This window comes from Anomaloglossus baeobatrachus, chromosome 6, assembly GCF_048569485.1.
Source record: "Anomaloglossus baeobatrachus isolate aAnoBae1 chromosome 6, aAnoBae1.hap1, whole genome shotgun sequence".
Taxonomy (NCBI): Eukaryota; Metazoa; Chordata; class Amphibia; order Anura; family Aromobatidae; genus Anomaloglossus; species Anomaloglossus baeobatrachus.
In genome coordinates, this window is record NC_134358.1 from 380,135,528 (window position 1) to 380,149,271 (window position 13,744).

A 13,744-nucleotide genomic window follows, 5' to 3' on the forward strand; every position below is an offset into this window, starting at 1 on the left:
AAACAAAGGTTTAGCCGAAACACGTCTTGCCGTGCGCTTTACAGAAGTAATTTTTTCATCTCTGCCTGTTCTTGTACTATGCTGCTATGGATAAAGATTTTTAATCTACGTTTGAAATAAAGAAAAAGATTTTTTATTCATTACAAGCCTGCTCGCTGGATTTATCCTTCCTTTTTGAATATTGGTGCCACATTTGCTAGCCGCCAATCCAGTGGAACAGACCCGGTTTCTATAGAGTCTTTAAATAACGAACAGAGGCCTGTCTATCTCCTTACTTAACTCCCTTAATACCTGAGGGTGAATGCCATCAGGGCCTGGTGATTTGTCAATTTTAATGTTACTATGTCGGATCTCCACTTCTTCCTGAGTTAGGCAGGTAATACTTGATGGGGCGTTTACATTATCACTCTGCATTTCCCCTGGCATATCCTTTTCCTGTGTGAACACAGTTGAGAAAAAAGTATTTAAAACATTTGCTTTTCCCACATAGCGCTCTATGATTTTACCCTCATTGTTCTTTAAAGGGCCGACACCATCAATTTTAATCATTTTATCATTTTACTGTTTATATAATTAAAGAATAGTTTGGGATTTGTTTTGCTTTCCTTAGCAATGAGTCTCTGTTTCCACTTTTGCTAAATGTATTTGTTTTGTTTTTTTTTGTTTTTGTTTTTTATTACACGTTATTTTTTTCTCTATAACTTAACGCTTCTTTGCGGCCTTGTTTTAGCTTCTTAAATGCCTTGTTCTTATTATTTATTGCCCCTTTTATATCCTTATTTAGCCACATTGGTTTTCTCCTGTTCCTAGCTCTTTTATTTCCATACGGTATGGCTAGCTCGCAGTGGGTGTTTAATACGGATTTAAAAATTTCCCATTTGTTTTCTGTGCTCCTATTTTTGAGGATATTGTCCCAATCAATTCGGCAAAGGTCCTCTCTAAACTAATCAAACTTTGCTTTCCTGAAATTCGGCGTTTATGTAACCCCCTCCAAGGCACCTTACTGAAGGACAAGTGGAATTGTATTATATTGTGGTCACTATTCCCGAGGTGCCCATCCACTCGTACGTCTGTTATTCTATCTGGCCTGTTGCTTAAAATTAAGTCCAGAAGGGCTGTCCCTCTAGTTGGGCCCAGCACAAGTTGTGACAGATAATTATCCTTGGTTACTAACAGAAACCGGTTTCCTTTCTGAGATATGCAGGCATCAGTTTCCCAGTTTACATCGGGGTAGTTGAAGTCCGCCATAATAATCACCTCATTGTGATTTGCTACTTTGTCTATTTGTTTCAATAATACATTTTCAGTGATTTCTGTTATATTTGGTGGCTAATAACAAACTTCTATGAGGAATTTATTAGTCTTCCCTCCTTGTAATTCCACCCATAGAGACTCAACGTCTTCATTTCCCTCTTGCCTATCTTCTCTTAGTCTGGGCTTTAACCACTTCAGACCCAGGGCGTTTTCGGTTTTTCTGTTTTGTTTTTTTTGCTCCCCTTCTTCCGAGAGCCGTAACTTTTGTATTTCTCTTTCAATCTTGCCATATGAGGGCTTGTTTTTTGCAGGACGAGTTGTACTTTTAAATGAAACCAAAAGTTTTACCATACAGTGTACTGGAAAACAGCAAAAAAATTCCAAGTGTGGAAAAACTGCAAAAAAAGTGTGATCGCACAATAGTTTTTGGGATATTTCATTCACCATGTTCACTATATGGTAACACTGATGTGTCGTTGTGATGCCTGCGGTCAGTGTGAGTTCGTAGACACCAAACATGTATAGGTTTACTTGTATCTAAGGGGTTAAAAAAATTCACAAGGTTGTCCAATAAAAGTGACGCACGTTTTGCACTTTTTTCAGAAAAATTAGCGTTCATTTTTCGGGATATGGGGGCTCAGTAATGGCTTATTTTTTGCATCTCGAGCTGACTTTTCTAATGGTACCATTTTTGCGCAGATGCTACGTTTTGATCGCCTGTTATTGCATTTTACGGAAAATTTGCGGCGACCAAAAAACGTAATTTTGGCATTTGGAATTTTTTTGCCACTACAGCGGTTACCGATCAGATTAATTGATTTTATATTTTGATAGATCGGCCATTTCTGAACGCGGCGATACCAAATATGTGTAGGGGACAGGTATTAAGCTCACACGATCCATGACGAATATATCCGTCATGGGTCGTAAAGGGGTTAAACTTGACTTTATATATAGACAGACTCCACGCCCTGTCCTTTTTTTACGATCCCTCCTAAACAAGGGATTGTAAAAAAGTGCAACACAAAATAAAAGAGCGCGAAATTGGTCAAGATATTTGACCAAGTATTTTGTTTAAATAAACCGGGTAGGGCTTTTATTTTTGGGAGCGTTCTGTAGGTTTGGCAGTGGGACGGAACTCTCCCTCCAGTCCGGGTCTTGCAATAGGCTCATGTCTGTGGAAATACATTTAATCCTGCAGAGCACAGCAGGGTGTGTCTCACTTTGAATCCAGGCTGCGGCTGCTGGAGCAGCAAGTGCTTCGTGATTTGGCTGTGTAGAGCAACACAGGCCAATACTGAGAAACCTGGTTCCATGGATGTGTCAAGGTTGGCTGACAATCCTGTGGCAGCGAGTGTAAGAAAATCCCAAAGATTGGCAGCACATGTTGTTATCTGACAGTTCTCAGTTTCTGCAGCTGCAGACTCTAGGACCCTGGGAATTTGTCAGTTTTTCCTCTCTGTTGCCAGCCTCTGACTTCCTTTATAAACTTCCCTCTGGGGATATTTGTGTTCGGTTTATAGTTTGTTCCTGACTGAGCTGTGAAGTCATGTTATTCTGTTGCTCCAGACTCCTGTGGTTGCTGCAGCTCAGATAAGTGTTCTCTTTGTTATCTACAAGAGCTCTGGTGATAGCTGTTGTTTCCCCTGTATTGTTGTTAACTTGTGTCTTTTTGATAGTGGTGTTGACGAAGAGCTCATACCCTCCATGCTTCCTTAGGGCCCATTTGCTAGGGTGAAATAGGGCCCCAGGTATTCCAGCTCGGTGACAGGTTCGTAACCTGTAAAGAGTCTGTTAGGACTGCGAGGGTGACCTGCAGGTCATAGTAGGGGGGTCACCACTTCCCCATTCCCTAGCTATAAGGCATTCCTTCCCCCTTCCTATGTGTTGTCCTTTGCGGCCGTTATAGGTTCTATCCCCGGCCATAACACCTGGATATTATAAGCTGATCCCTGCACCCAGAATTCAGGCAGTGGCGCAGGAGGCGATCAGGACATTTATTGGAGTGGATTTATGTGAACCGGCTGTGTTCCGGGTTTCCAGGTCTGTAACACTTGTGTGGTGTGAACAAAAACCTGGGTCACTACCTCACTTGACTGGCTCTAAGAAGCCGCTGCCTTACAATATATGCATGCCATCTGTATCCTCTATATTATATACAGTCATGGCTGAAAGTGTTGGAACCCTTGAAATTGTTCAACTGTTCTTAAAAATGAAGTATTTCTCCCAGAAAATTTTGCAGTTACACATGTTTTGTTATACATGTTTATTTCCTTTGTGTGTATTGGAACAATAAAATAAGGAAAATTGGACAGAATGTCACACAAAAAAAAACACAAAAAAAAATAAGGGGCAGGACAAAATTGTTGTCACCTTCAGTTTAATATTTGGTTGCACACCCTCTGGAATAAAATAACTGAATATTTACCTCACTGTACACACACACAATATACTGTATATACTTTATAGAGGATACAGGTTGTTGGCTGCGTATATATAATATAAAGGATACAGGCTGCATATACTGTATACAGAGAACAATATTTTATACACAGGTCCACACTACATACATTTAGTATACAAATACACACTGTAATACAGGATAAAGTGTGGACCTGTATATACAACATGGTGCAGTGTATAAAGCTGGAAACTGGAGTTGGAAGACAGACAGACACTCACCAGCCACAGCGGCTCAGACACTGAAGGCTTCAAAGCAGAAGATTCAACTATACTCCTGGCACGCTTGGCGGTGACTGCAGGGTCCCTTCTCCTAAAGGCCCAGTCACACTAAACAACTTACCAGCGATCCCAACAACGATCCAACCTGATAGGGATCGCTGGTTAGTTGCTAGGAGGTTGCTGGTGAGATGTCACACTGCGACGTTCCAGCGATCCCACCAGTAACCTGACCTGGCAGGGATCGCTGGAGCGTGGATACACGAGTTGCTGGTGAGCTCACCAGCAACCAGTGACCAGCCCCCAGCGCCGCGTGGAAGCGATGCTGCGCTTGGTAACTAAGGTAAATATCGGGAAACCAACCCGATATTTACCTTGGTTACCAGCGCACACCACTTAGCGCTGGCTCCCTGCTCTCCTAGCTACAGTACACATGGGGTTAATTACCCGATGTGTACTGCAGCTACATGTGCAGAGAGCAGGGAGACGCGCACACTGCTTAGCCCTGGCTCCCTGCTCTCCTAGCTACAGTACACATGGGGTTAATTACCCGATGTGTACTGCAGCTACATGTGTAGAGAGCAGGGAGACGCGCACACTGCTTAGCCCTGGCTCCCTGCTCTCCTAGCTACAGTACACATGGGGTTAATTACCCGATGTGTACTGCAGCTACATGTGCAGAGAGCAGGGAGCCGCGCACACTGCTTAGCGCTGGCTCCCTGCTCTCCTAGCTACAGTACACATGGGGTTAATTACCCGATGTGTACTGCAGCTACATGTGCAGAGAGCAGGAGCCGGCACTGGCAGCTGAGAGCGGCGGACGCTGGTAACGAAGGTAAATATCGGGTAACCAAGGAAAGGGCTTCTTGGTTACCCGATGTTTACATTGGTTACCAGAGTCCGCAGAAGCCGGCTCCTGCTGCCTGCACATTTAGTTGTTGCTCTGTCGCTGTCACACACAGCGATGTGTGCTTCACAGCGGGGGACCAACAACTAAAAAATGGCCCAGGACATTCAGCAACAACCAGCGACCTCACAGCAGGGGCCAGGTTGTTGCTGGATGTCACACACAGCAACATCGCTAGCAACATCGCTGTTACGTCACAAAAGTTGTTCGTTAGCAGCGATGTTGCTAGCGATGTTGTTTGGTGTGACTGGGCCTTTACAGTAAAGTCCTTCTTCTTCCAGTAAGGTCCTGTTTGTATTGCACATGGCAGCCTCTTTAGTCCATGTGCAGTACAAACTTCCCAAAAAATGAAAAGGAATAAAAACGGACGCTGCTTTATTTCTGCAAGATGCAACTGACGGCACAGAAAGCAGCAGGATTTTACAAACGGTCCATAAATTTACAGACGGTTCGCAGCCCAGCTTATTATACATCTTAAAATAACACAATCTAATATGGGATGCTGTAATCAAAAAACGTTTAAAGAAGAGTGCTGAGGCCCGTATCTACCAGCACTTTCCAACAGATAAAGGATAAAAACTTTAGACATTCCTCACTGAAACAAAATGCGAAAAGTGTAATGTATTCAAGATAAAATTTAGAATTACATAACATTTATGAGCGTTTAAATCGGGAAAAAAAAGATAAAAAGAACAAAATGTTTTTAAATAAAATTTATTTAGCTCTTTATTTTCCAAGATTAACATTGAAACCATCACAAAAACGGCATTATAATACATTAATGTATTGACTATTTACAATATACAGTAGTGTATTCAAATTCTCAAAAAATAGATACAAAAGCTAGGAGAAACCCCAATCAGGTACTCCAGTTTAGGATAATTCATCATAGATGAAAGTTAAAAGAACTGGCCCATAGCAACCTAAATCAAACCTGGGGAAAGGAAAACTAAGCAAAGCAACAAATTGATTAAGTGTGAGTGCAGTTACCACAATTCCTCCCCTTAGTCGAATATTGCACAATCATTTCACACAAAAAAATGAAAGAACACAGTTTTTATGATAATTAACCTCAAAGAAAACCGATTTGACTCTTAAGAATCAAACAAAACTAAGTTAAATGGATAGGACACTCCAATAAATATAGCCCGGAATAGGAGAAATCTAGATAGAGTGCCAACATGCTGGTTAGTGGGAGAACCACAGCTTGTTTCAACATGCTCAAAAATGTTATCAGTGGGCACAACATTCAAGATCACTTTACTTTTATAGTCTAGTGATAATGTTAGTGATATGTTATAATCATATGCAGTCAAAAATGAAAACCGTTGTACCTAATAATGTCTTTTTCCAAATTTTCTGGCAGTTAATGTTTTCAAAGTATAAGAAAAATGGATTGTGACACAGGAGTCACTATGTAGCATCAGCTCAACGCAAGGCCATAATGGTAAAAGTTTTTGATTGTTAAACATCTTAAAACAGTTTTGGTTCTTCGTTCATTCCACTAGTAGCGGGAAGAAAAAGCGGATGTCCACAGGAAGCAGCGTCATGTAGGAGACATCACACAGGTACTCCGGAAGACTATCTCAGCCAGGACTAAAAATAAGAAAAAAAGGGAGGGGGTCAGTCAATGCAAGGTTCACATCTAGGCTAAAACTGCACATTGGTTCATTCAGACAAGCATACTGAAATACAAATGTGACAAAGAAAAAAAATACTGTACTACATATTGGGATGCGTTTTATTGTAGCTCGTCCATTTTTTTATATTTGATCTATATTTTGATCCAGTATTTACAACTGTATTTGATCAATATGTTCTTCATTATTAGGACCGTGTGAGTGTCACAGTGGGCTAAGTTTAGTCACTTCCAAAAACTACTCTCTATATCAGATAGAAGAATAAGACTTGATAAAGTACCACAAAACCGACGATAAACCAGAACACAATTTATGAAAATATGTGGAATGCATATTTACCACTAATCCAACTCAATTTAACACTGGGAGTCATTTCATAATATGCCATCTGATTGAGCATGCTGAGATTGTGAACATGCGGTCAGTGTGTGGAAAACCTACGACCATAAAAGACCTGACTGCTGTTCATATTTTTTATATATATATATATATATATATATATATATATATATATATATATATATATATATATATATATATATATATATATATATATATATATATATATATATATATCTATCTATATATATATATATCTATCTATATATATATATCTATACATACACATACATACATACATATGCACACACACACACACATACACACACATACACACACACACAGTGGAACCTCGCTTAACGAGTAACCCGATTAGCGAGTATTTCGCCTAACCAGCAAAGCTTTGTGTAAATTTGTAACTCATTTTACGAGAAAGCCTTGCTGTATGAGCATAATACTCAACGGTTCCATACATCCACTGCGCTCTATCCCGCTCTTGCAGTCCACACAAACACACACAAGCACGCACAAACACACACGCATGCACACATTATGCTCACCTTACCTTCCGTTCCCTCGCCGGCTTCCTGGAACTTGCATGTATCGGGTAACCAAGGCAACTGATGCCGGACCTTCCGCTCCCAGCGCACTGACGTCAAAGGCAGGAGCCGCTTGTCTCTGATTGGCCAACACGCTGCCTTTGAGTAGCGGCTGACAGGGGAAGGTCCTCCCTCCACAGGATGTGTATCAGGTAACCATCGTGACGAGGGGGGAACTTCCCCTGTCAGGCGCTACTCAAAGGCAGCGCGCTGGCCAATCAGAGGCAAGCGGCTCCTGCCTTTGACGTCAGCGCGCTGAGTGCGGAAGGTTCGGCATCAGCCACCTTGGGTACCAGATACATGTCTTGTACGTGCAAACTGCAAGTTCCAGGAGACCAGCGAGGGAACGGAAGGTAAGGTAAGCATAATCTGTGTCTGTGCGTGTTTGTATGTGTGTGGAATGGCACAATAGGGCACCAGGATGGGACCTTTAACAAGTTGTGGAACAAATTGTCTGCATTGCAATGATTTCCTATGGGAAATCTTGCGTTGCTGAATGAATAACTTGGTTAACAAGCACACTCCCAGAATGGATTGTTCTCTTTAGCCAAGGTTCCACTGTATATTATATATATAGTCCACTACAATCACTGCCAACCCTAAATAACAAAAGGAACTACTAGCTGCCACCACCAACTGTTTATACAGACCAATTGGACACTGATTGCAGGTAGTGTATGGCTTCAGAGATGCAGTATGTAGAGCAAGAGGAATGAAGATATTAAATGTTATCTATTGATTCCGAAAAGTAGGCAGCATTTTCAAAAATATACAGCAGAGGTTACAAAGGAAACAAAAACAATACAGCATATACAATTACATAAAATAAAAGGGATAACCAAAAGAAAAGTACTAGACCTTAAGTCATGGAAATGGCACAGGTTTAGGAAGGGAAAAACTCCAATGAAACATGGAACAATCCTACATAGATGTGTATCTTACTGCATTGAACAAGGCGCCAACTAAAACTTCTGTATTCATTAAAAGAACAGTCTCTGCTACACACCTTCCCTTGGTGACCACAGATAGGGCAAGTCATGGGGTGTGTTTCTGGTCTCTAAAAATGTATGACATCCCCAACTTTCAGGATATCTTTGCCCCTGGAGGTCCCATCGCAATTTTACATATTCATAGTAATGAATCATGGATAGAATTATCCATCTGACTCATTTTCATTTGGGAATGATGCTCAGGCCACACAATTATGTAAAAATATGCCTGTTCTCCTCCAGATCACAATTCTGAAAATGTGTCTACAACAACTATGTCTGCCATAAGAACTCAAATAAATCATAACTTTGCTATTTGTCCCAGTCTATCTACTGTCATCTTTTGAAGCTCAGACGAGTTATCTATTGATGTGACATAAGTGTAGTTTTTCAAGCGCAGTATATACAAAACCCAGGCTTTTTGTCTGCTTACAGCAGACGTCTTTAGTTCAATTATCTGTCTACATTAGGGGGTCCTACTTCAGTGAAGGTTAAATAGGAGTCAGGCACAATGAGATTGCAAGCTCTTGGGTTCATTTTCAAAATTATGATGATGCCATGTTTTAATAAATACACAGATTCTCTCATACCATTACATTATGACAATGATAATGAAAAATATACTTGTCTGACTCCATTCTAAACCTGTGGGTGACACAATCTGTTTTTGTTGCAAGTTTTTAAATTAAATACTAGTGTTGAATACAAGAGAGAAAAAGACCGTCAGTTTTTTCTTATAATCACTCTAGTTTTAGATCCACTCCTGAGTTTAGCTCAAAAACTGTACCAAAATTTTAGTAATTAAGCTGTAAGAAACAACAACCCTAAAACTATTAAAAACGCACAAAGCCTGGCTGTCATCTGATCCAAAATCAATATAATAAGGCATCTACAAACCCCTCAACACTAAAAATCAAGATTTTTTTTTTATTTTATTTTTCCGTTATTTTAAATGTGGAAAAATAATGTTTGGTTTGAATATTTAAGATTTTTACTTTTTAATTGTTTTAGGGTATTTAAATGTACACTTATTTGATTGCTTATACTTTATACTGCAATACCAGTGCTGAAGTATTAATGAAAATCATAGGAGCTAGAAGTCCCAAGAATGCATTGATAGGGGCCGTAAGCAAGCTTCCGCCTGCCATGGTGATCCTTTAGTTTCCCCATGATCGTACTGCGCAAGGGGGAGGCAGTGGTCGGAGCCAATGCATGTGAGAACCAACCATGGCTGTTAGCAAGGCATCAGCTGCATGTGAAGGCTCGAGTCCCCTCCACACAAGGACCCCTTACCAGGACGTTAACTCACATACTTATGCAGGAAGAGGTTAATCATTGATTTCAGGTCTTTCATTAAGTCTCATTGCTGCAGATGTATAAGATACAGCAGCTGATAACAGCACTATGAAATAATAGGTTGCTCTATGGAGCTCATGGAATTAGAGTGTAGTACTGTATTTATGCATAGTACAATTATGGGATTCAATCATTGCTAAAAGTCAGTATGTAATTTATCTTCCCTCCAAAAAATGTCAATGATCGACTGGCAGTGGCATAACCAAAAAGCAGAAGCATTAAGGAACCACAACAACTCAGACACAAAGTTGCAGAATGGGTCTATGAGGTGAATAGTACAGAAAAGTTACTAACTCTTTGTGGACTCAACTACTCCCCTTCCATTACTAACAGCTCAAAATTACATGGTTGGGTAAGTTTGGTGTGGAAGAACCTGACTAGCCTGCAGAGCCCAGTCCCCAACCTCACTGAACATGTTTGGAATCAACTAAAACAAAGATTGTGAGCCAAGACCCTCTTGTCCAAAATCAGTCTTCTGGATTAATGGGAAAAAAAACGTCCCACAGATACCTCCAAAATCTTGCAGAAAGCTTCACCATAAGAGTGGAAGCTGGTTTAACTGTACAGTGAGAACTAACTCCATGTTAATGCTTATGGATAAAGAATGGGATGTCATAAAATCTACTGTGCCCACGGGAGCTTGTTCCTGCGGATTTTGCTGCGGAAAACTTGTGGATTTATCTGGATTTTCCAGATAAATCCGCAGGTTTCAGCAAGTACAGACACTCCCCATGTTATCCTATGGGACACGGGGAGTGTCTGTGTCCACGCTGCGGTTTGTGCGGCTGCGGAATATGCTGTGGATGTCCCGCAGCGACCCATAACTGCATGTCAATTATTCCTGCGGATTTACCTGCGGAAATTTGCCTTGGTCCCATACTTACCTGCCTTGATAGCAGACACCCGAGTCAGGATGGCAGTGGAGCTAGGAGCAGGAAGAGGGAGGTGGGCGGGGGCCTGCACGAGCTCCAGTCATGTGACAGCCAGAGCTCGTTCAGGCCCGCCCACCTTCTCCTGCACAGTGCAGATGCTCACAGACACGGCCAGAGACGGGAGAGAAGTGCTGCATGATGGAGGTAAGTATGAACGCTCCGATCACTTCAGCACTTGTTCTGCATTGAGGATGCAGTGCCGAAGCCATGGTACTGTATCCTCAATGCAGAATGCCCGCACCATATCCGCAGGACATTCAGCAAATAAACCGCAGCATGGAAACAGACAAAGTTGTGTTGCGGTTTTCTGGGAGCTCCTGCGGAATGTCCTGTGGATATAACCGCAGGACACTTTCCCCCGTGGGCACATAGCCTAAGTGTAACGTGTGAGTGTTCCTATACTATTGTCCATATAGTGTAGTAGTGACAAACACGAATGCCAACTGACTTATTTTATCACTATAAATTTAAATGTAACTATTGCTTTCTAAATTATATAAAGTTAATTATTTAGGAGTTATATGTTGATGTGGATTAAAACGGCAGCGGTACATTTATTTTGCGTTCAATCAGGTGGAAATGGTCATTGATTTATTTTTTTTTCATGACATTTGTATTTGTTGCTTTTTTTTAGCCTAGACTAAGGATGTCAAACTCCAATAAATATAGAAGACAAAGATTAAAAACTTGGACAAAATTGTAGGACAACCTAGTCCCAGGTCCAACATAGCCCTACATACAGAATAATGTGTCCCACATAATCCATATAGTATTATGGGCCTCACATTTCCTTCAATACAGAATAATTGGCCCCACATTGCCCACTATAAAGAATAACAAGCCCTACATAGCCCTCCATACAGAATGTGTTCTCATAGTCCTCCATACATATTAGAATAATGAGCTACACAGTCCTCCATTCAAAATAATGGGCCCCAAATAGTCCTCTATACAGAATGGGCCCCAACTAGTCCTTCATACAGAATGGGCCTCCCGGAGTCCTCCATACAGAATAATGGGGACCACATATTCCGCCATAAAGAATAATGGGCCACACATAGTCCTCCATATAGTATTATTGGTCCCACATAGTACTCCTTAGGGTATAATAAGCCTTATATAGATTTTCATTTAGTAGTATAGGCCCCATAAAATCCCCCATATGTTATTATGAGATCTACATTAATATATACTCCTCTCTTACACCAGCTGCTCCGGTCTCAGCATCAAGCGCTCGGAAGCTGTTCCTTGCTCAGCACAACGGGCATGAAATAGTGACGTCATCACGCCCACTGTGCTGGGACATCAGATGCAGAAGGATGGGGGAAAGAGTGGACAACTTCCCTCTTCAATCAATGGTTTTAACTGGATTGCCATCCAGAATGCTCATCCAGTTAACAGTGTAATGCCGGCCACGGAGGTGGGGAGGAAGGGGGCTTGCCCAGCAAGCAGTCGGCATAACAGACCAAATAAAATCAGCCTGCGGGCCAGATTTTGACACATGTGACCTAGAGCAATAGACAAAGATTTAACACATGACCGAGAGTGCACTGAGAATACTTGCGCTGCAGACATGTACATTATGAGCGCCTACCCTCCTTTTAGTGCTGGACCCAGGTAGGCAAAATGTAGTGCACACAAAATAGCACTTTGGCTGTCAAGCAGTCATGGGTGTGTGAAGGACCAGAAACTCAAAAGATTTTTTTTTAGAAGAATTTGGAGTTCCTGCTTCAAAAACTGTGTGTGCACATACCCCTGCAGTCTAGTAAAAGCAGCTTCTTGCTAGACCACAATTTAGAGTAAAATCTGCATCCAAGATGTCCACAGAGTCATGTCAATCAGTCCACAATCTAGTTTAAAGGATTTGCCTTTTATTTTAGATGTCACTTTTGACTGCTAAAACGTAGAATTTAGGACTTAAATTACATTTTTATAGTAAACAAAAAAAATTTATTAGGTCCTAAATTCGAAATTTTAGGAGTCAAAAGTGTTCAAGCAATTTTTCTACTTTGAGTCCAATATATGCATAGAAAAGGCGTTATCCGCAGCTTCCCTTTATGCCAATAATGTACTCCCTACATTCCTCCTGGAACTGTAATAAACTTTAAAAATGTATCTATATCATCTATACACAGAATAAACAGACAAATGGTTGTGTCTCTAATATTGGCCACCCACAGGGAAACTAAAGAAAAGCGAAAATAAATAAAAAACGAACATTTTTTTTTTACCAATACAAGTAAAATGAAATCTATAAGGGTACGGTCCCAACATCAGAGTTTGTTGAGTATTTGAAATTACAGAATGTCTGCACCAATGCCACATCTTGGTTTACTTGCATTTTTTTCTTGAGTTTTTTGTGACATGCGTTTTTGTCTCAAAATTGGTTGAAATACATCCAACAAAGCACACAGGAAGTTTCCCAAAGCAGAGACAAGTTTATTGTTACAGATTGTGGTATAAAATCATGCACAATAAAACCTTCACCATCTCATAAGAAACACTATAAATGGCCACGTCCCAATACACACTAGCACAGTGTTCCTCAACTTCAGTCTTCAAAACCCACCAACAGCTCATGTTTTCAGAATTTCCTTAGAATTGCACAGATGATAATTTAAATCACTTGCATAGGTGATAATTCCACCACTTGTGCATTGCTAAGGAAATCCTGAAAACATGCACTGTCGGTGGGTCTTGAGGACTGGAGTTTGGGAACACATATAGAGACACACCAAAAATATCTAATACGAGGGGCTGCTGATAAGTCTTTGTGATCTTTTTTGTTTCTATGTTAAGGAATGTTACATCACATGAAAGCCTTAGGCTGCTTTCACACTATGTTTTTTTAACATGCGTCCTGAGCGTTTTTTTTGCTGCAAAAGCAGATCCTGTTTTTCCAAAGAGAAATGCATAAAAAACGCATGTTATTTTACAGGATCCTTTCATTTGCAGTTTATGGGCGGGCATTGGAGTCATGTGATCGGGAGTCAGAGGAAGTCGACCGGAAGAGAGATAAGAAGAGAGAGAGAGATGAACAGAGATGAAG

The 13,744-nt window shown here is 40.9% G+C and overlaps 1 protein-coding gene across 5 annotated transcripts in view; it reads right to left on the reverse strand.

Moving 5' to 3' along the window:
- Positions 1 to 5,538: 5,538 nt before the first annotated feature.
- GOLGA4 (golgin A4) overlaps positions 5,539 to 13,744 on the reverse strand; it is a 246,749-nt gene continuing 238,543 nt past the window's right edge. For all 5 annotated transcript variants that reach the window (XM_075315051.1, XM_075315054.1, XM_075315052.1 and 2 more), the window contains one exon: positions 5,539 to 6,436. Coding sequence is in view for 1 of the 5 variants with exons in the window: in XM_075315053.1 (XP_075171168.1) it covers positions 6,422 to 6,436 (15 nt within the window). In the remaining 4 variants the exon portion in view is untranslated. The remainder of the gene's footprint in view (positions 6,437 to 13,744) is intronic.